This window comes from Phodopus roborovskii, unplaced genomic scaffold, assembly GCF_943737965.1.
Source record: "Phodopus roborovskii unplaced genomic scaffold, PHOROB, whole genome shotgun sequence".
In the NCBI taxonomy this organism is placed as follows: domain Eukaryota; kingdom Metazoa; phylum Chordata; class Mammalia; order Rodentia; family Cricetidae; genus Phodopus; species Phodopus roborovskii.
The window spans coordinates 23380374-23399580 of NW_026126459.1; the positions used below are offsets into that span (position 1 = coordinate 23380374).

The 19207-nt window shown below is 42.1% G+C and overlaps 1 protein-coding gene across 2 annotated transcripts in view; it reads left to right on the top strand.

The window, feature by feature from the left end:
• Dip2b (disco interacting protein 2 homolog B) overlaps positions 1-19207 on the top strand; it is a 176541-nt gene that overhangs the window by 113206 nt on the left and 44128 nt on the right. For both annotated transcript variants that reach the window (XM_051189898.1, XM_051189899.1), the window contains 11 exons: positions 3001-3198; positions 4798-4889; positions 6521-6631; positions 8169-8292; positions 8968-9077; positions 13086-13188; positions 14662-14726; positions 16467-16560; positions 16920-17039; positions 18377-18491; positions 18956-19095. In XM_051189898.1, the coding sequence (XP_051045855.1) occupies positions 3001-3198; positions 4798-4889; positions 6521-6631; positions 8169-8292; positions 8968-9077; positions 13086-13188; positions 14662-14726; positions 16467-16560; positions 16920-17039; positions 18377-18491; positions 18956-19095 (1272 nt within the window). The remainder of the gene's footprint in view (positions 1-3000; positions 3199-4797; positions 4890-6520; positions 6632-8168; positions 8293-8967; positions 9078-13085; positions 13189-14661; positions 14727-16466; positions 16561-16919; positions 17040-18376; positions 18492-18955; positions 19096-19207) is intronic.

A 19207-nucleotide genomic window follows, 5' to 3' on the forward strand; every position in this document is an offset into this window, starting at 1 on the left:
TACTTGTCTATTTTCGTGCCAATACTAGGCTGTTTTCAGGACTATAACTCTGTAGTAGAGCTTAAAGTCGGGGATGGTGATGCCTCCTGAAGTTCTTTTATTGTACAGGGTTGTTTGGGCTATCCCGGGTCTTTTGTTTTTCCATATAAAGTGGGTTGTTATCCTTTCAAGGTCTGTGAAGAATTGTGCTGGGATTTTAATGGGGATTGCAATGAATCTGTAAATTTGCTTTTAGCAAGATTGACATTTTTACTATGTTTATTCTACCTATCCAAGAACATGGGAGATCTTTCCATTTTCTGGTATCTTCTTTAATTTTTTTCTTTAAAGACACAAAGTTCTTATTATATAGGTCTTTCACTTGTTTGGTAAGCGTTACCCCAAGATACTTTATGTTGTTTGTGGCTATTGTAAAGGATGATGTTTTTAAATTGCTTTTCTCCTACCATGTAGGTTCTGGGGATCAAACTCAGGTCAGCAGGCTTGATGGCAAACACCTATATTTGCCAAACCATTTCACTGGGCTAGAAATACATAATTTTTAAAGTTATTTACAATTTGTATTTTTTGAGAGTATAGAAAACAAATCCAACCTCAAGAGTTTGTCTACTCTTTCTTGTAATGCAGATGGGCCTTTTATTGAATCTGCTAATCAACACATACACATTTACTTTCTAGAAGACAGAGTGGTAGATGGTAAAGACATTTAAAGACATAAAAATGCACTTCCTTCCCCATGTTAGTGACTTAGAGTAGTCAGTTCTGAAATGAGTCAGGGAGGGAACAGATGAGCCAGTAGGTTTGTGATGAAGACTATGGGGGAGGTAAGAAGTCAGTTCTCTATATGACAAAAGACAGTGGTGTAACAATTAAAAAACATTCACTGATGAAATAATAATTTCCTAAGAAAACTTAAAAAGGGAATGGGTGTGAGTGTGGTCAAAAAGCATACAGCCATTCTGTATGATTGCAAATAGATTTCTTTGACTAATTGTCATTTTTGGAAAAGAAAAATACCAGTATCTTTTGGAAACATGAAGATGTTTGCATGAAGTCCTAGTGGAAAATTGTGCCTACCAGGTGGTGCACAGTTGCTGTAGAGATGAAACAATTTATTACTAGTAATTCCTGGGTAATCCTGCTAAATGTAGACTAAATGTAAGGGTCTATAATGATCTGAAAATATTATACAAAATAAGGAGTGAAGTCTGGGCAGTGGTGGCAAACATCTTTAGTCCCAGCACTGGGGATGTGGTCTACAGAGAGTGCCAGGACAGCCTCCAAAGCTACACAGAGAAACCCTGTCTCTAAAAACAAACAAAAACAGAGAGAGAGAGAGAGAGAGAGAGAGAGAGAGAGAGAGAGAGAGAGAGAGAGAGAAGTGAAATGAGTATTTTGTCAGAAGAAGAATGAATGTAAGAAGAAATGGATGTAAGTAGAGATCATTGTACTAATCAAATAAGGCAGACTCAGAAACATAAAGACAGCATGCTTTTTCTTGCAGAATCTAGATTTGTGAGAGAGAGAGAGAGAGAGAGAGAGAGAGAGAGAGAGAGTGTGTGTGTGTGTACAGGTCCTGAACAAAGGGACTGTGAGAGAGGAGGAGGTCTTAGCAGAGATGGGGCTAAGAGACAGAAATGGAATTCACGTGATGTGAGAGCAGATGTGAGGACTGTTTGGGGAGAGGGAGGCCAGCAGGAGGGGGTAGGAGGGGTAGAAGTTGGATTGAGCAAGAATGAAGTGTAATGATACAGACGTATAAAAATGCTATTAGGAAACCCACTATTTTGTATGCTAACTCTAAAAAAAGAATGAGTCAAAACAAATTTTTACAGATCCATCATAACAGTGAGTTACAAAGAACAGGGTTTTTTTTTTGTTTTTTTTTTTTTTTCTTATTTTTACTTACATTGATATATTTTGTGTGTGGGTGTTTTCCCTGCATGCAAGTATGTGTACCACCTTCATGCCTGGTGCCCACAGAGGTATCAGGTATCCTGACAGTTGTAAGCTGACATGTGGGTGCTGGGAATTGAACCTGTGTCCTCTAGAAGAGCACCATCTCTCTGGCTCACATACAATTCCAGCATTCACTAGGGATATGCACATAGCAAAACCAGGAAAACCAGGACAACAAGGGCTACTACATACTCAGGGAGTCCAGGAGAGAAAGCATCACCACTTGGACAAGTAATATCTGAGTTGAGGTATTATTATTGCTGTCTATGCTCCTAGTGCACTCTATAGGTATATGTGCAATATTTGTTTTCTCAGGGTGTTTTGTTGAGACAAGAGTCTTGGCAGTATTCCTTGGCAAACCTTAAATTTGAGCTTGTTCTTGCTTCAGCCTCCTGAACTCTGGGACTATGGACAAGGGCTCCCACACCCGGCTTGTTCACATTCTCAGTTTATTGTAGTCTGTCCACATAATTGGTACATAATAAATACTTTATTTATCTTTCCTTCTATGAGAATGTAGAATTTGGGAATGTACAATTTAAGGCTGAGCACATTGGGAAACAGAGGTAGATAGATGGCTCTTTATGAGTTCAAGGCCAGTTTGGTCTACACATTGAGTTCCATGCTACATATCAAGACCCTGTCCTAAAAAGAAAAAAACAACCAAAACCAACAATAAACAAAAGAAATGTTAGATTTAAAGAATTATTTGAATAATGCTTGTTCACTGTAGAAAAACCTACAGTGTATACATGAGTATAAACAGCCCCTTTGAGTCTTGGTGTAAGTGTTCATCTCTGTTTCTCACAGTTCCACTCAGCTAACATTGTTAAAGCAGCCCTTGAATTTGGGGCACTGTCAACGGTGATGGGAGTAAGAGCCATCTCTCCCCAGGTTGCTGAGACTCTTTAGGAGAATGCTGGAAGCCCTAAGGCTTTTTACTACGAGAATAATCCAGAGACCGAGGAGAAAATGTGTTTGAGGTTAGAATTGTGTTAGGGGCATGTAAACTTACTTCATCTTCTTGCCTGTTTGCCACAGTACCTCAGCCAGATCCCAACCAGCCAAAACCTGAGGGCCGACAGATGACGCCGGTGAAGGGGGAGCCCCTGGGAGTCATCTGTAATTGGCCCCCTGCACTGGAATCCGCCCTGCAGCGGTGGGGCTCTACCCAAGCCAAGTGCCCCTGCCTGACAGGGCTGGATGTTTCTGGGAAACCAGTCTACACGCTCACATATGGTGGGTCCCCACTGCGCTAAGGGTTCTTGAAGACTGGGGGTAGTGTTGCTCTTGGTATTTGTCAGTTACATATGTCTCAGTTATTTAATTGGACCCTTTATTCCAAGTGGAGTTGTTGCCAGACATTTTCATTTGTTAGAGTGACATTCACAGGCAGCTAGTTTTTAAAGACAGCAAAAAGATTTATTTTTACTTTTACATTAGAAGAGGATTTGTTTTTGTTTTGTTTTGCCATTTATCCCAGGATGGCCTCAGACTTGTAGCCAAGGATGGCCTTGAACTCTTAATCCTCTTAGCCTCCTGATTTCCGGAGATTGCAGGCATGAACCATGGCACCTGGCTGGAGGAAGATTTTGGAAAGCATTTTGTCAGTATTAATGGTTGTGTGGAAGGAAAACCAGATTTAGATCTCCAGCCTGCATCATCTTGCTTATAATAAGCATACAATTCTATAAAGAATAAAATGAATACTTTTCCACTTTTATAGCTCCTCCAAGTGCTAAGGACTGTTCTCGTTCATATGAAGCCTGTGAGTCCACCTGTGTGGCTCCTAAAACCAGCTTCTCTTTTGGTCTTAGTTTGTTTTATGTTTTCTATAAGACATAATTTCACTTTGTAACACGGTCTGGCCTCGAACCAGAAGAAAACTTCCTGTGTTAGCCTCCTGAAAGTTAGGGTTTTTGGCGTTTACCCCCCCACACACTCAGCTTTCTTTCTGTTTGTTGTCTTTTTTTTTTGCTTCCAAATTATTATAACCCTTCCAGTCTCAAGTAGCTCATGAGATACAGATGAGCTGTTCTTCAAAAAAGCCTAGGACAGAGCCAACTGCTTTTTAGTCTTGGATATAAAACAAACAAAAAATGTTGCCCTCTCTTTTAAGGTATACTTCAGCATACTGTTACTACATCATAAAAACAAAATTCGAACTGAGCCATGTATCAGTGGCACTCACCCTTAATCCCAATACTCAGGAGGCAAAAGTAGGCAGAACTCTTGAGTTCAAGGCCAGCCTGGCCTACAGATTGAATTCCACGACAGCCAGGGCTGTAGTGAGATAGTCCTTCTGTGGCACTGACCACGCCCATCCCACTTCTGACACCAGATATCGCGGTTAAATAAGGATCAGGATAAACAAATAGGCCGAATAGATGTTTATTCAGGGAGAAATAACTTACAACCTAGACAGATGAACACCAGGAAATTCAACCCGATCCTCTCCTGTCCGAGTCACGCCAGCAAGAGAGCGGCTCTCCCTCCGACTTCCTTCCACAGGTCACTTCCGTCCATCGCTCCACCCCCCAATGTGCGTGGTCAGTGCCACAGACGGACTATCTCACTACACAGGGTTACACAGAGAAACCCTGTCTTAAAAGGGGGGGGGGGCACAGAAAAGAAAAGAACTTGAAATATTAAGTAAGGCAAGGTGATGTTTTATTTGTCCTGGGGCAAGAGTGGCCCTTCAGAGTGCCTGAGAGGCTGCTGTGTTGGGAAGGTTGGTGCTAACTCATCACAACTGGCCTGTCTTAGCATGCTGAACCCAGTACTCTCTGGCTGAAGTATGCCTATAATTTTTTCTGTCTCATTGTTTTCTTTTTCTAGGAAAATTGTGGAGCAGAAGTTTAAAGTTGGCTTACACGCTGCTTAATAAACTGGGGACCAAAAATGAACCTGTGTTAAAACCTGGAGACAGGGTAATTTGTTTTGTTTTGTTTAGAAAGGTGACATTCACTTGTTTCTAATGCACACACCTTGGGCTTTTGTTGTACAGTGGTAAGATTTCATAACCCCTTTTTAAAATGCTTATGTATTTTGTGATGGTGTATGGGTGTGTTGCCTGCATGTGTATCTCCATGTTCCTGGTGCCTAAGGAGAAGAGGGCATTAGAGTCTCAAGAACTAGAGTTAGAAATGGTTGTGAGCTCCCACGTGTTTACTGGAAAGGGAACCCTGGTCCTCTGTAAGACCATTTTCCAGCTGCCCTGTAGCTCTTCCTCCTAGAAAATAAAGCCAGTTTAGTCTAGAGTCCCTACTGTCCTACTCAAAACTAGGTGTTAGTTTGTAGTTCAGAGGCTTCAGGCCTCTTTCTGGAGCTGTTTTTTGAAAAACTGAGGTAATAAAAAGGGAAATTAAGTCTTTCTGAAAGTAATTGACTCAGATCTTTGTCTTTATAAAACTGGCTCTTAAAATTGTTAAAGGCAAATTGACAACTGTTTCATTTAGTTTTTAATTGGAAGTGACATTATAGTTTTTTTAAAATTTTGACATTTTTCTTTCCCTGTTAGTAAACTGAATATGTTTACTTCCTGCCATTCAATATTACTGTTTATTTGTAATTTGTAGAATGAAATACCAGCTACTACCCAGCAGTTTTTATGAATTAACTTACACCTGTTGATTTGTAGGGGTGGGGTCTTATGGAGGTTTTGCTACAGCTCTGACCTTCCACCACCTAAGTCCTAGGGATTAAACTTAGGTCATCAGGCTTAGTGGCAAACACTTTTAGGGTACCTTATGGACCCTCAAGTAACTCTTTAAAAATGCTTTTACAATGTACCAGAAATGTTTAAAGTGTAGCTTTTACTATACAAACTGATAGTGACGGTTTCTCATGGCTCACTGAACCCTAAGCAGGTAATGTTGTGTCTGCCCAAGTGTCAAGATGGCAATTTGTAAGCAGTAATGAAATGTTTCTGTGGAATTAATCATTTTTAGACCTCTAAGACAGTTTAAAGTTTTAAACTGGACTAACTTTTGGAGTGAGCTTAAAGAATCTGATTGCAAGAATATAAGGAACAGGAATCCAATGATTAAGGAGCTGGAGGAATGGCTCCCTGGGTGAAGGGCTCACTGAAGGCGCTGCCTGAGTGATGCACAGCTTTAATAAATGCTATCTGTCTTGAGATGTCCACCACATATATCCCATTAACTCTGCACTAAGGTAAATTGCCTTAGGCTTTCAATAGTTAACATAATAGGCAAGCTGTTTGCTATTGAATCACAGCCAAGATTAAGTGATAATGAATTGCATTTTTAGTTGTCAAAATGGGTAAGTTTTGTGGTTTTGGCTTTTTAGTGTTGCTGGGATTTGCAATGGGGCCTTGTGGGAGGCAAATCCTTTCTGAGATAAATCCCTGAACCCAGAATAGAGGGTGTAACTGTAGGGATGATAGTGCTCCTCTTTTTGTATTTCTTAGTCACTTAATTTCTTTCAGAACAAGTAACTATTAAATTGTTTGACTTATTGTGTTCATGGAAAATGTTCTGTGTTCGTAGAGTTAATCAGTCCATACTCCACTGTTGCTGAATGTCTTTGGAAATTTTAGGTTGCCTTGGTTTACCCCAACAATGATCCAGTCATGTTTATGGTGGCTTTTTATGGATGTCTCCTGGCAGAAGTGATTCCAGTACCCATAGAAGTACCACTGACCAGAAAGGTAACATTGCTGAGTTAAATATCCTTTGCTGTGATAAGGAAGGCACTGCACTTACTTAGTGACACTAGAAACAATGTGATTGCTGAGCATAGTGGTGCATGCCTTCAATCCCAGCACTTGAGATGCAGAAGCAGGTAGATCTCTGTGACTGGTCTACAGAATGAGCTCTTGGACACAGAGGGATACTGTTTCAGTAAAGAAAGAAGGAAGGAAGAAAGGAGAAAGAAAGAAAAAAAGAAGCAACATGATATTTTTATATTTTAAAGATTCATTTATTGATTTATTATGTCTACAGTGTTCCACCTGCAGAAGAGGGCACCAGATCTCATTACTGTTGGTTGTGAGCTACCATGTGGTTGCTGGGAATTGAACCCAAGTCCTCTGGAAGAGCAGTCAGAGTGCTCTATTAACCTCTGAGCCATCTCTCCAGCCCAGATCATATTTTTAAATACTCAGCTTTACTTTCCAAAAAACAGTAAAGTTGTCAAAAATTATGTAGATATGAATGTCCAGCAGGTAACGTATCTCATCTGTCACGTTATCGTTTTAGAATCACGGGAGGATTATATCTGAGTGTGTAGCGGTTCCCATCACCCTATATACTTAATAACCCAGCGTGGCTGAGTGGGGGGTGATGCACTGGAGGAAGTGATTGCTCCAGAATGGAGAGCTGTGTTGGGACTGTGTCAGCCCTGATAGTAAAAATGACAGCACAGACTTCCATTTCAGGCCCATTGCTTTTCTGAGTCTTCACACTGGCCGTTTCATGCTGTTTATACTGAGAATTGATGTTAGAGATCAATATGGTATAGAATGTTCATTTGTAAGACAACATTGTTTTTTAAGTGATTAAGACCCAGATAGGTGACATTGCTAAAGTTTTAGTTGATGGATAGAGTCCTTTCATTACTCAGGAAGAAAATCATAAGGTTCCTCTTAAGGTGACAATACTTGTGTAGTTTCTTAATGATACTTCAAAGGTGTAAATACTTTAGACTTTGCCTTTGATTGCTTTTGCTGCTGTTTAAGGTTGAAACTTATTTCATTTAAAGTAGAACATAAGATTAGGTGTAATTACCCTTTCTCAACCCTCCATGCCCCCCCAAAAAAGACTAGGTGGAATTGTCTGGAAATATGGGCTCTTATATCTAGCCTATCTGTGTTATTTATGTTGTTCTGGCATGGGTAGCTGCTACTCTTAGTTCTGGGGGGGTAGGACTGTGAGAAGAAAACTGTGTTAGAATTGATTCCACTTGCCTCGTGAGTCAGAGAAGGTCACACTGGCTTACAGGGCATGCTTGCAATGTCAGGTTAAAGTAGTGTCTGGTTGTATTTAGGGAACCCAAAGAAATTGTCTCCAGCTTTGACATATGCCAGCTGTCTGGGCTCCGCAGCACAGTGGGAAGTGCTAGAGCATCTCTGGGTGCTGTTGCTAAGCGTGGTGTGGTCTCGTTCACTCATGCTCACACCCCCACTGTGCTCACTCATGCTCACTCACGTTCACACCCTCACTGTGCTCATTATTTTTTTCTCACAGGATGCCGGAGGTCAGCAGATTGGCTTCTTGCTAGGAAGCTGTGGGATTGCCTTAGCTCTCACCAGTGAAATTTGTCTGAAGGGCCTGCCAAAAACCCAGAATGGAGAAATTGTACAGTTCAAAGGTGAATACTACTCAGACCCAGGTTACTGATTGAAACTCAAACCTGAGTGCTTCAGGCTTTTATTTTTGCTTTTGCTTTTGTTTCGCTTTTTTTGAAGACAGGGTTTCCCTGTGTAGCCCAAGCTGTGCTCAAACCCACAGAAATCCACCTTCCTCTGCCTCCTGAGTCCTGGTTAGTTTGAATTTTAATAGAGTAACAGCTAAGGACTTTACGTGTCTTTGTTTGTTTTTAATTCTTACTTATTCAAGATAGGTACAGTAATTATGCCTATTTTTCAGGTAGGAAATTGTGAAACAGAATCCCCAACCCCAGCTAATAAATGGCAGAGCAGTGACTTGAATCCAGTCTGTCTGATTGTAGCAACACTCTTAACCTTTGTGCTACTGACTGGAAAGGCTAGCTACCCTGTATACATTAAAGCAGGGGACAGTGAGGGCATGGGGCTCTGCAGTCTTCCACTGACAAAGGAATCTCCCTGTTGTTGAGGACAATCAAGGCGGCCTGTATTTATCATGTGGAATGAACATTCTTTTGAAAGAAGCTACAATAAAAATTAATTATTTTATTGATGATGATATGATCTTAATATTTTCTGACATTTAAGATGACTAGTTCAGTGTGAAGTCCTTCAGTAGTGGCTTAGGCATCTCAATTTTCACTCTGGGTTTGATTTAGGTTGGCCTCGGCTCAAGTGGGTTGTAACAGATTCCAAGTACCTTTCAAAACCTCCCAAAGATTGGCAGCCCCACATCTCACCTGCTGGTACGGAACCAGCATACATCGAGGTAAGTCCGGAGGCTTGTGTATATTCTTGGCTTTCCTTTTGTTTCAGGTGCATGTTAATGAATGCTAAGAAAGAAGCTTCCATTTTGTAGCCTTATAAATACCCTATAGTGGGCTTTCTGCTACTGTTAACTTTTGAGGCAGAGTTGGAGTTTATTAAAAGAGATTTTAATGTAGACTTGAGGCATAAGGTCAAGAGGAAAAGAGTTACTCAGGAAGACAGTAAAGTCTCTATTGCTGTTAAATAAGGATCAGGATAAACAAATAGGCCGAATAGATGTTTATTCAGGGAGAAATAACTTACAACCTAGACAGATGAACACCAGCAAGTTCCACCCGATGCTCTCCTCTCCCCAACCGGCAACAAGAGAGCTTTCCCTGGCTCCTCCTCAGACCTCCTTCCACGGGTCACTTCCGCCCCTGGCTCCACCCCCAATGGGCATAGTCAGTGCCACAGAAGGAGACAAAGTGAATATCCCACTACAAGACACAACCAAGTGTGTGGGCCTGGTGTGTCCCCTGTGCTGGTTGCTGTCATTCTAACCTCTCAGTCAGAAGGAACTGGGTCTTCTGGAGTGGAACCTGCAGAAGTCTTGGGAGAAGCACCCATGGAAGAGGTGGCTGACCGGAACAGGCACTGTGCTGCTGTCCTCAGAGTTGGGGCAAAGCAGTGGAGGAGTGAAGGGAAGCAGTGAGTTCAACATACAGAAAGGAAAGGTCGTGAAGGTGGGACCAGGACTGGCTGACAGCAGCACTCAGACCGAATCAGTCTGCACAGCCCTCAGGGCCGGAGTCTTGAAATTCATTTCTTCATTTAATTCATGTAAAAACCCAGAAAGATTTAACTTCCTTGTTCAATTTATTTTTTGTTTATTTCCCTCGTTTTTTTATTTTTATTAGTGATTTATTTTTATTATAAAATTAGTCTTGTCAGTTCTGTGCAGTATATTTGATTCATACTCATCATTGCCCCAGACTTCCCAGAAGTACCCTCTTTGTGTCTTTTTTTTTTTTTTTTTTTAATTCAAAAAGTACCTCCAAATACTCTTGGATGTGTGGCCTTCCATTGGAATGTGGCCAACCTTTGAGGGTTGGGGGCACACCTTAAAGAAGACTGTCTCTCCCTTTCACAGCACCATCAGTTGCCAGTAGCTTCTGAGCTGGTGGTGGGGCTTGATGCCCACCTTGCCTCTCCGTGCTGAGATTTTGTCTGGCTTGAGCTTGAGCAGTTCTTGTTCACGCTGTCATAACTGCTGTGAGTTCATATGGGCGGCTGCCTTGCTGTGTTCAGAAAACACTCTCCACATCACCATCCACTAACTCTGTTTCTCACTCTTCTGTCCCCCTCTTTCTGCAATGAACCCCTAGTCTTGGGAGGAGGGCTGTGATAGGTGCCATTTAGGCTGAGTACTCTGCCTCTCCCATACTCTGCCCCTGGACCAGCTGTCACATCTCCATTAATCACCATGTACTGCAATAGGAGGCTTCTCTGAAGAGGGTTGCACTAACTAATCTGTGAGCGCAACAAGAAATTACTAGATTTCAACTTGTGAGCCTGCTCGATGGAGTCGGGGAAATGGCTTAGTAGGTAAAGGTGCCTGCCACCAAGCCCAAGGGACCTGAGTTCTAGCCCCAGAATTTGAATGATAGGAGAGAACTGATGCCCACGAGTTCCTCTAATCCCACATGTGTATCATGACATAGGTGTCCCTCCAGCAAATAAATAGTGTAAAAAAAAAAAAAAAAAAGAAAAATCTGCTCCATTGACAAGGAGACTGACCTTCAAACTTTGTCCACTGCCAAAAGGTCACGTGACTGAAATTCCATGACACTGTACCGTTCACCTCTGTGGCCTCTTAAGACTTAATCATCAGCCGTTTGCTAAATTAATTAGTGCACACATCCATGAAACTTTTTAAAAGGCTTGGGGAGCACTATGTACTGAAATCTTTTGTTTGCTTTTTCAAGACGGGGTTTCTCTGTGTAGCTTTGGAGCCTGTCCTAGAACTCACTGTATACCAGGCTAATTTCAAACTCATAGAGATCCACCTGCCTCTGCTTCCCGAGTGCTGGGATTAAAGGCATGTGCCACCACAGCCTGGCCTGAAATCTTTTGTAATAACAAGTATAGGTAAAACCTGAAATGGTTTTGGCCGCAGAAGAAGAGGGTAGACGTACTGTTGACTGCAAAGAGTGTTGTTTCTAAGGAGAGCTCAGAGAATGTCTGAAAGACAATTGAGTAAGCTAAAGCCCATTCAGTAATGAGGCTTCTCTATCCTGCCTCTCTGGGTAGATATGTTGTATCACTCCCCTCCTGGAAACTGGAGCTGCTGGTATCCTGGACTGCTGCTAAGGTTGGCCCTTTATCATGCATCCCTCCTTAGCCCCTGACCTCAGGCCCTGGAACTTAGGATCCACTTGTTTGAGAGCCTCATACAACTCTCAGGATTCCACTACTGAGTTAGAAACTAGTAAAGGGTTGTCAGTAGGAGGGAATAAGAATGACTTTATTATATAAAAAAACATTTATCTAGGGCCAGCTGGATGGCTCAGCAGGTAAGCACTTGCCACTCAAGCTTGATAAGTTTGACTACAAAACTCACATAAAGGAAGAAGGAGAGAACCAACTCCACCAACCTCCACACATGTGCTGTGGCATGTACGTGCACTCCCTGTAAACCAAACACATAAACAAATCTAGATTGGCTGAGTTGTAAAGGGAGTACTAGGTTTGAGGTGGGTTTTTTTTTTCCTCTGAATTTTATGTGTATGAGTGTTTTGCCTGAGTGTCCATGAGTGGATCATGTGTACACACTTCCCACAGAGGCCAGGAGACAGCTTTACATTTCCTAGAACTGAAGTCTAGACAGTTGTGAACTGCTCTGTGGTTGCTGGGAACCAAACTGGGTCCTCTGTAAGAGCAGTCAGTGCTTTTAACTTATGAGCCATCTCTGCAGCCCTGACCTGCTTTAAAAACAAACAAACAAACAAACAAATAAGTGCTTTTGAACTGGAGAGATGGCTCAGTGGTTAAGATCACTAGCTGTTCTTCCGGAGGACCAGGGTTCAATTTCCAGCATTCACATGGCAACTCACAACTGTCTGTAACCCCAGTTGTAGGGGATCTGGCACCCTCACACAGATACACATGCAGGTAAAACAACAATGCACATAAAATAAAAATACATCTTTCCTGGTAGAGGAAAGCAGATTCCTGGTCTACCTAGTGAGTTTGAGGACATCCAGGGCTTCATTGTGAAGAAAGGAAGAAAACACAAGAGTTTTCATGGGTGGAGGTGAGGAATGGGTGGAGTGTTGGTAGCATGCTTGCCTCGGACAGGCAGGAGTGGTGCCACAAGTTTCAGGCAAGCCTAGGCTAGTTGTGAAAACTTGCTCAGAGAGGGAGAAAAAACAACTCATAGATGGTCAGCACAATGAGGAGATGCAAACAAAAGCTAAGGAAGTCAGATGGGCAAAGATCTGTTGTGTGTGTAAATTGTGCAAAATACTTTTTGGGTCTGACATTAGAAAGGAAGGATGGAACACTAGTGATAAAAGCAAAGAAACCATGTGCAGGAGTGAATAGGGCCCACATCTCTTTGGTGTTAGCATTTCTGTGGTACTAGGGGATCAAAGCCAGTGTCTCACACAGTTAGGCGAATGTTCCACCACTGAGCAGCTACCGAGGAATGGCTATATTTGGCAATATGCTTCTGTTTCTACAGCTCAAGTCACTTGGCTTTTTTTTGATGACCAGGTCACATTGATGAGCGACTAAACTTTGAAGTCATTTTGCAGATGCTCCAGTCGGCTTCATTGTCCTCCAGTCTTGGCTCTGTTGGTCTAGAGTTGGGGTCCAAGTGCAGAGCCTTAAATATTCCTGTTCAACATGTAAAATTAAGCCCATTGTATTGTTTATCTGGGTTTAGGTTTGGACTCTGAAATTTGTCATTTATAATAACCCGTCTTATTGTGCTTCTTATAGTTTTGATTTTGTTTTATTTTTCTAGTATAAAACCAGCAAAGAAGGGAGTGTAATGGGAGTTACAGTATCCCGGCTTGCAATGCTGTCTCACTGCCAAGCTCTGTCACAGGCCTGCAATTATTCTGAAGGTCAGACCTCATCCCGTGACTGCCCTCATTGTTAGCTTCAGATTCGTGTGGCTGTGAGCTCCCACTTGGTGATTGGACTCCATTCAATGACCAAATTCAGAGGGAAATGTTCCAGGACACATTCTTGGCTTGCTTTTTTGCCTTCTTTAAAAGAAAAAAAAAACTGTAATTTAAATAAACTTAAATAAATTTAAACATATAAAGTATGATTTCTAGAGTACAGAAATAGAAAAGCTCAGTTAACACCATGTGTTTGTAAGCTGTGGGGTTTTGGTGTGTCTGTCTCTCCTCATGTAGAACTTGCAACTAAATATTTCCAGTCCAAGAAATACTGTTGTAAACAAAGGTACAGATTAAAACAGAAAGCATTCTAAACCAGGAGCAGTGTCATTTGGAGGCTAGCCTGGGATACATAGTAAGTTTTAGGCCAGCCTGTGGTACAGTATGAGATGAAACCCTGTCTCCAAAACAAACAACCCAAAAAAGTGTAAACCTTTTGGTATATAAATGTATATTGCATAATAACAGACTCAGCTTGCCTCTATCTACCCAAGCCCCTTTGTGCCAGCATCACAGACACAGGCTCCAGATGTATAGATGTTCTTTTTTTAAAAGATTTATTTATTTATTATGAATACAACATTCTGCCTGCATATATGCCTGCAGGCAAGAACCTCCAGATCTCATTACAAATGGTTGTGAGCCACCATGTGGTTGCTGGGAATTGAACTCAGGACCTCTGGAAGAATAGTCAGTGCTCTTAACCTCTGAGCCATCTCTCCAGCCCCCAAGATGCCCTTTTTAACATTAATTTTTCAATGTTTTATTTCCCTTTACAGACCGAAAGGTGACGGTGTGCATTTCAGAGCAGCATTTTTGTCTGATTATAAAATATGTGCATGTGCATATTTGAGAACAATCATTAATGCCACAAACAATGTCCAGTTAAATTCCACTGGGCTCATTCAGAAGTTCTGCCCTGGGGCACTGAAACTCAAGCTCCTGAATATTAGAAATATGGAGAAATCTGTCATTGAGTGAAAACAATTAGAAGCAGGCTTATGTATATCTGTTTTATTTTGTTGATAATCTAGTTGTAGATATACCTAGAAATGGGCATCTGTATACATAAGATTTTATATAGAACACTATTTCATGTTTTTCAAAGAAGTGTAATTTTTACATATATTTGTGAAAATTCCAGAGTTTCGAAAAAAAAACACATGTTCCTTATTTCAATAGGAAAAACTCCTTGAGTGATGTCCCTAAATGCTGAAGACCTTAGTGTCTCTGCAGTGACCACATCACCCTGTCACCTTCTCCAGCCAGTTTGTAGGGGTCTGAGCAACCGGAGACTCTGATCTCCCAATTGTTTCTCTAAAAGCACCAAATGCATGGTGGGGGCATGAATGTGATTGTCATTTCCTGCTCACCATGACCTCCTCTTGTTTCCCTTCATCTTTTCTTTTCTAGGAGAAGCTGTAGTAAATGTTTTGGACTTTAAGAAGGATGCTGGGCTGTGGCATGGCATGTTTGCGGTAAGCTGCCAGAGTCGGGGCCTTTGTAGTAAGATGTGCCTGAAGCTGAGGCTCTGGGACAAGTGAAGTTTGTGCCTGAAGCTCCCAAAATATCAGTAATATTTTCTAGAGGACATGCAAGCACGAGAACCTGATTTTAGATCCCCGGGTCCATGGGAAGCCAGGTACAACAGTGCCCACTTGTAATTCCAGTGTGGGGTTGGAGGCAGAGACAAGAGTCTGCTGAAGCTGTGCCCAGCTTGCCTGGCATAGTTTTGGGGAACAGCAAGAGACCTTGCCTGGGACTGGAGAGATGGCTTACTGCTTAAGAGCACCTGTTGCTCTTGCAGAAGATCAGAATTCAGTTGCTAGTGCCTATGTCAGGTGGATTGTGACCACCTGTAATTCCAGAGGAGGAAGAGAGAGGGATAAATTAATTTAAATTAAATAAAAGAGACCCTGTCTTAAAGCTGAATGCAAGGACCAATGCCCGAGGTTGCCATCTGTCATTAACACTCACACCATGGCACACAGGTCCACAGCCACACACAACAGCCATGGACATATGTTATGTATACACAGTTAGAGAAAAAGACAAAACTACATGCTTTGAGCACAGAAGATAGTGACAAGGAAGAGGGGGCTTCCTGTAGTAGGTATTGGGAGTGCACTGTGGCTGTCAGAGAAGAACGACTTCTTACTCCTCCACTAGTCCAGGAGTTTCCACCAGGAGATGACAGCCAAGTTGGATTTTAGAAATAGCTAAGTTTATGTAGGTAGAGAATTTTGGTGGGTAGAGTTGGAAAGGGCATATTTCTTTGGGAAAACTATGTACTATAACATGCCATGTAGGTGGAAAGAAAAGTATAGAGAGGGAAAGATGGTTTAGCTCAATAGGACCATGTAACTGCTCTTCCTGTGAACCCAATTTCTGTTCCCAACACCCATATCAGGCAGCTTCTGAACACCTAGCTCTAAGGGATCACCCATATTCTTGATACATGGATGGCAGGAGGGGTAACAAACTGCCTGGCCCTCAATTCTCTCAGCTTTATCTTTACAAACACTTAGCCTGTAGGGAACTAGGAAGCTAACCTTTTGCTCTGTAGTGCTGTCCCATTTTCGTTCCCTTCCCTTCCCTGTAGAATGTGGCAAGCAGGAGCACCATGGAGCACTAAGTGGGTTGGGGAGCCATTTAGTAGTACCCGCTAACACTCTAAAAGCAGGGACTTTGTGACCCAGCAGAGCTTCTCTTCTATATCTACCCAAAGGAAACACTTGTGTACATGTTAGTGGATGTGAGTACAAATGCATTGCTTCCACACTGATTATGACATGTACAGCCATAAAGAGAGCTAGATAACCCTCTGGTTCTAACATGCATAGATTTATCTTTGAAACAATGGAAGTGAAAAGCAGCAAGTGATAGTTCGTGTATACTATCATGTGCTTCATTTATATCCTTTGTGTTCCTAAAGTGTGTGTGTGTGTGTGTGTGTCCGTGTGTGTGTCCGTCCATCCATGCGTGGGATTGGAGGGACAGGTATCATCTCTGTGATGCCCTGGGAGAGAAAGGAGAGCACCAGGCTTAGAGCAGCTCTTGGAGGTGCTTCAGCACTCATGCTGGCATCTTAAGTATTTGTTTTGAAAGGGTGAACTTGAGTAATACCTCTCTGACATTGTTAGCAGAATATCAATACAGCTTCAAGGTGCTAAATATTTGCTTTGTATTGACTACTTTGTATGTTTCTCTGCTTCCAGAATGTAATGAATAAGATGCATACAATTAGTGTACCCTACTCTGTTATGAAGACCTGTCCTCTCTCTTGGGTCCAAAGGGTCCATGCCCACAAAGGTAATCAGACACATCCACATATTCATTATGAGATTGGTGGAGGCATGCCCCTGTAGAGAAACCGTTCTTTGCCTTTGTGGCTTTCCTAATTTTGGAGTTGTTATTGTAGGTAAGCTGTTTGCCTTATCTCACTGTGTTCTTTCTTGCAAATTGAATTCTCTGGAGTTTGAGTCATAGTTAGCTCTATTGAATGCTGTGTTGTCAGTGTTTCCTTGACTGTGACCTGAATATGGCACTTGCTTACCCCAAGTGAGAACTATTGCTAAAAAATAAGTGAAAATGTTCTTATGGTAATATTAAATGTATGCCCAAATTAAAGATGTGTATATGTCCCAACTCTTTCCCCTTTGCATTTGTAGCCAAAGTAGCTCTTGTAAAGTGTCGAGATTTACACTGGGCCATGATGGCACATCGGGACCAAAGGGATGTGAGCCTGAGTTCTCTCCGGATGCTGATTGTCACTGATGGCGCCAATCCTTGTGAGTAACTGGGTGTAGAAATCCCAGAACATGTGATAGGCAGGGTGTTTTGCTCATTTTTTTCTGAGCTTTTCTGTTTCCAACATCCATATTGAAATGTCATTTACAAGTGACACTTGTCTGTTACAAGGGTCTGAGTCAGTGGTATGATATGTTTATAGGTATGTACCTATCACCACAACTGAAGCTTTGAACATTTCCATTAACCTAAGAGAAATCACACTCTCCCTATTTGTCACTCTTCATCCTCTGCAGTGTTCCTCAGCCCCAGACAATCATAACTTTCCTTCCTCTAAGGAAAAAAAGAAAAGATTTAACAAATGTATGTGTATGTTTGTGTGTCTGTGTGATCATATGCCACATGTGTGCAGGTTCCCTCAGAGCCTAGAAGAGGGTTTCTGACCCTCTAGAACTATAGTTGGTTGTGAGCTGCTGGACATTGGGGCTGGCAACAGAACTTGGGTCCTGTGGAAGAATAAGCAAGCGCTCTTCAGCTGCTTGTTTTCTCTCTCGCCCCTCTTCATTCTTTCTGTAGATCAGGTCAGCTCTGATACGTGGTATGAAGCAGTCTTGTTATGTTTAGTGATATACACGTAGTCTATCATAGACACACCATGTTTGTTTATCCATTCATCTCTTGGTGGACTGAGAAGCTATTTGAAACCATGCCTTACTCATGTAAATCCTCCACGTGAGGCTCTTAGGTGCAAGGAGATGTTTGAACATGGCTTGATTTATATATATATATATATATATATATATATATATATATTTCTTCCAATCACAAATAAAGGGAATTTGCAATAAACTTGTAGAGATCTTACTGTGCTGTTTGCTTTTCTGGATAAGCACAGAAGTGCTGGTCCTCCACTCAGGGGAGTCTGGAGCTTTGGAAGCTGTGTGCTCTTTCTCCTAAGTGACCTTACATTCTGCTTTAAAACACACATGGAGAACTTATGAAGCAAGAGTCAGAGAACGCCACTGAGAGCAGGTGGGGCTACCATGGCTGCATTGCCCTGGCTATGGTTGTTATTTCAGGAGAGCTGCTAGAGTTCCACCTGGCTGCATATTACCTACAGTGTTGCTTCTGAGTTTGTTCTGTCCCCTTGGTAGGTGTAGCCTTTCCAGGTTGTAACTGTAGGTACTGTCAGGACCTTTCATGAGTTGGATGAGCTTGTGTCAGGCCTTCTCAAAGGTACAGTAAACTGTTACAAAAAAATGACTGATGTGCAGTGTGAGTTCTGACCCACAAATATGTCACACACGCCCACATTAGTTTCCTACAATAAGAAAAATGGTTATCTCAGTTTTCAAGTTGATCTGTTCCAACTCCGTAGGGTCTGTGTCATCCTGTGATGCCTTCCTGAGCCTGTTCCAAAGCCATGGATTGAAACCTGAGGCCATCTGTCCATGTGCCACATCTGCTGAAGCCATGACTGTTGCCATCCGCAGGTACTGTTCCTAGTGTTGGCTTTTCTTGATGGCTATCATGGCCTGGATGAGATGTACAGTTTTTTCCTGGTGATGAAAAAGGAGTTTTAAATTCTTCATAAACCTACAAGTTGGGGCTAGAGAGATAGCTCAGTGGTTAAGAGCACTGTCCGCTCCTCCAGGGGACCTGGGTTCAATTCCCAGCGTGTGTTTGTATATGTTTGTGCACCTGTACTACAGCAGGTGTGTGGAGGTCAGAGGACAACTTAGAGGAGTTAATTTTCTCCTTCTGAACTTGGGGATCAAACTCAGGTCATTAAACTTTCATGGCAAGAGCCCTTAACCACTGAACTATCTCGTCAACCCCTCATGTGTTTTCTATTTACTTGTTTGTTTATATGCATGTGTGTTTGTATAGACCTGGCTTGATGTTTTTGGTTTTGTTTTCTTTCTTTCTTTCTTTCTTTTCTTTTTTCACATTTTAGGCCTGGGGTTCCAGGGGCTCCCTTGCCAGGAAGAGCCATTCTCTCAATGAATGGATTGAGCTATGGGGTAATACGGGTCAATACAGAAGATAAAAACTCAGCACTGACAGTCCAGGATGTGGGACATGTGATGCCTGGGGGTAAGTTGTAAGGGGTGTCACTGGAATTTCCTAAGATTTGTCATCAGAAATAGTGGTGCTGTGCTGGGGAGGAAGTTTGGTGGTGGAAGGCTTGCCTGGTATGCCCAGAGCC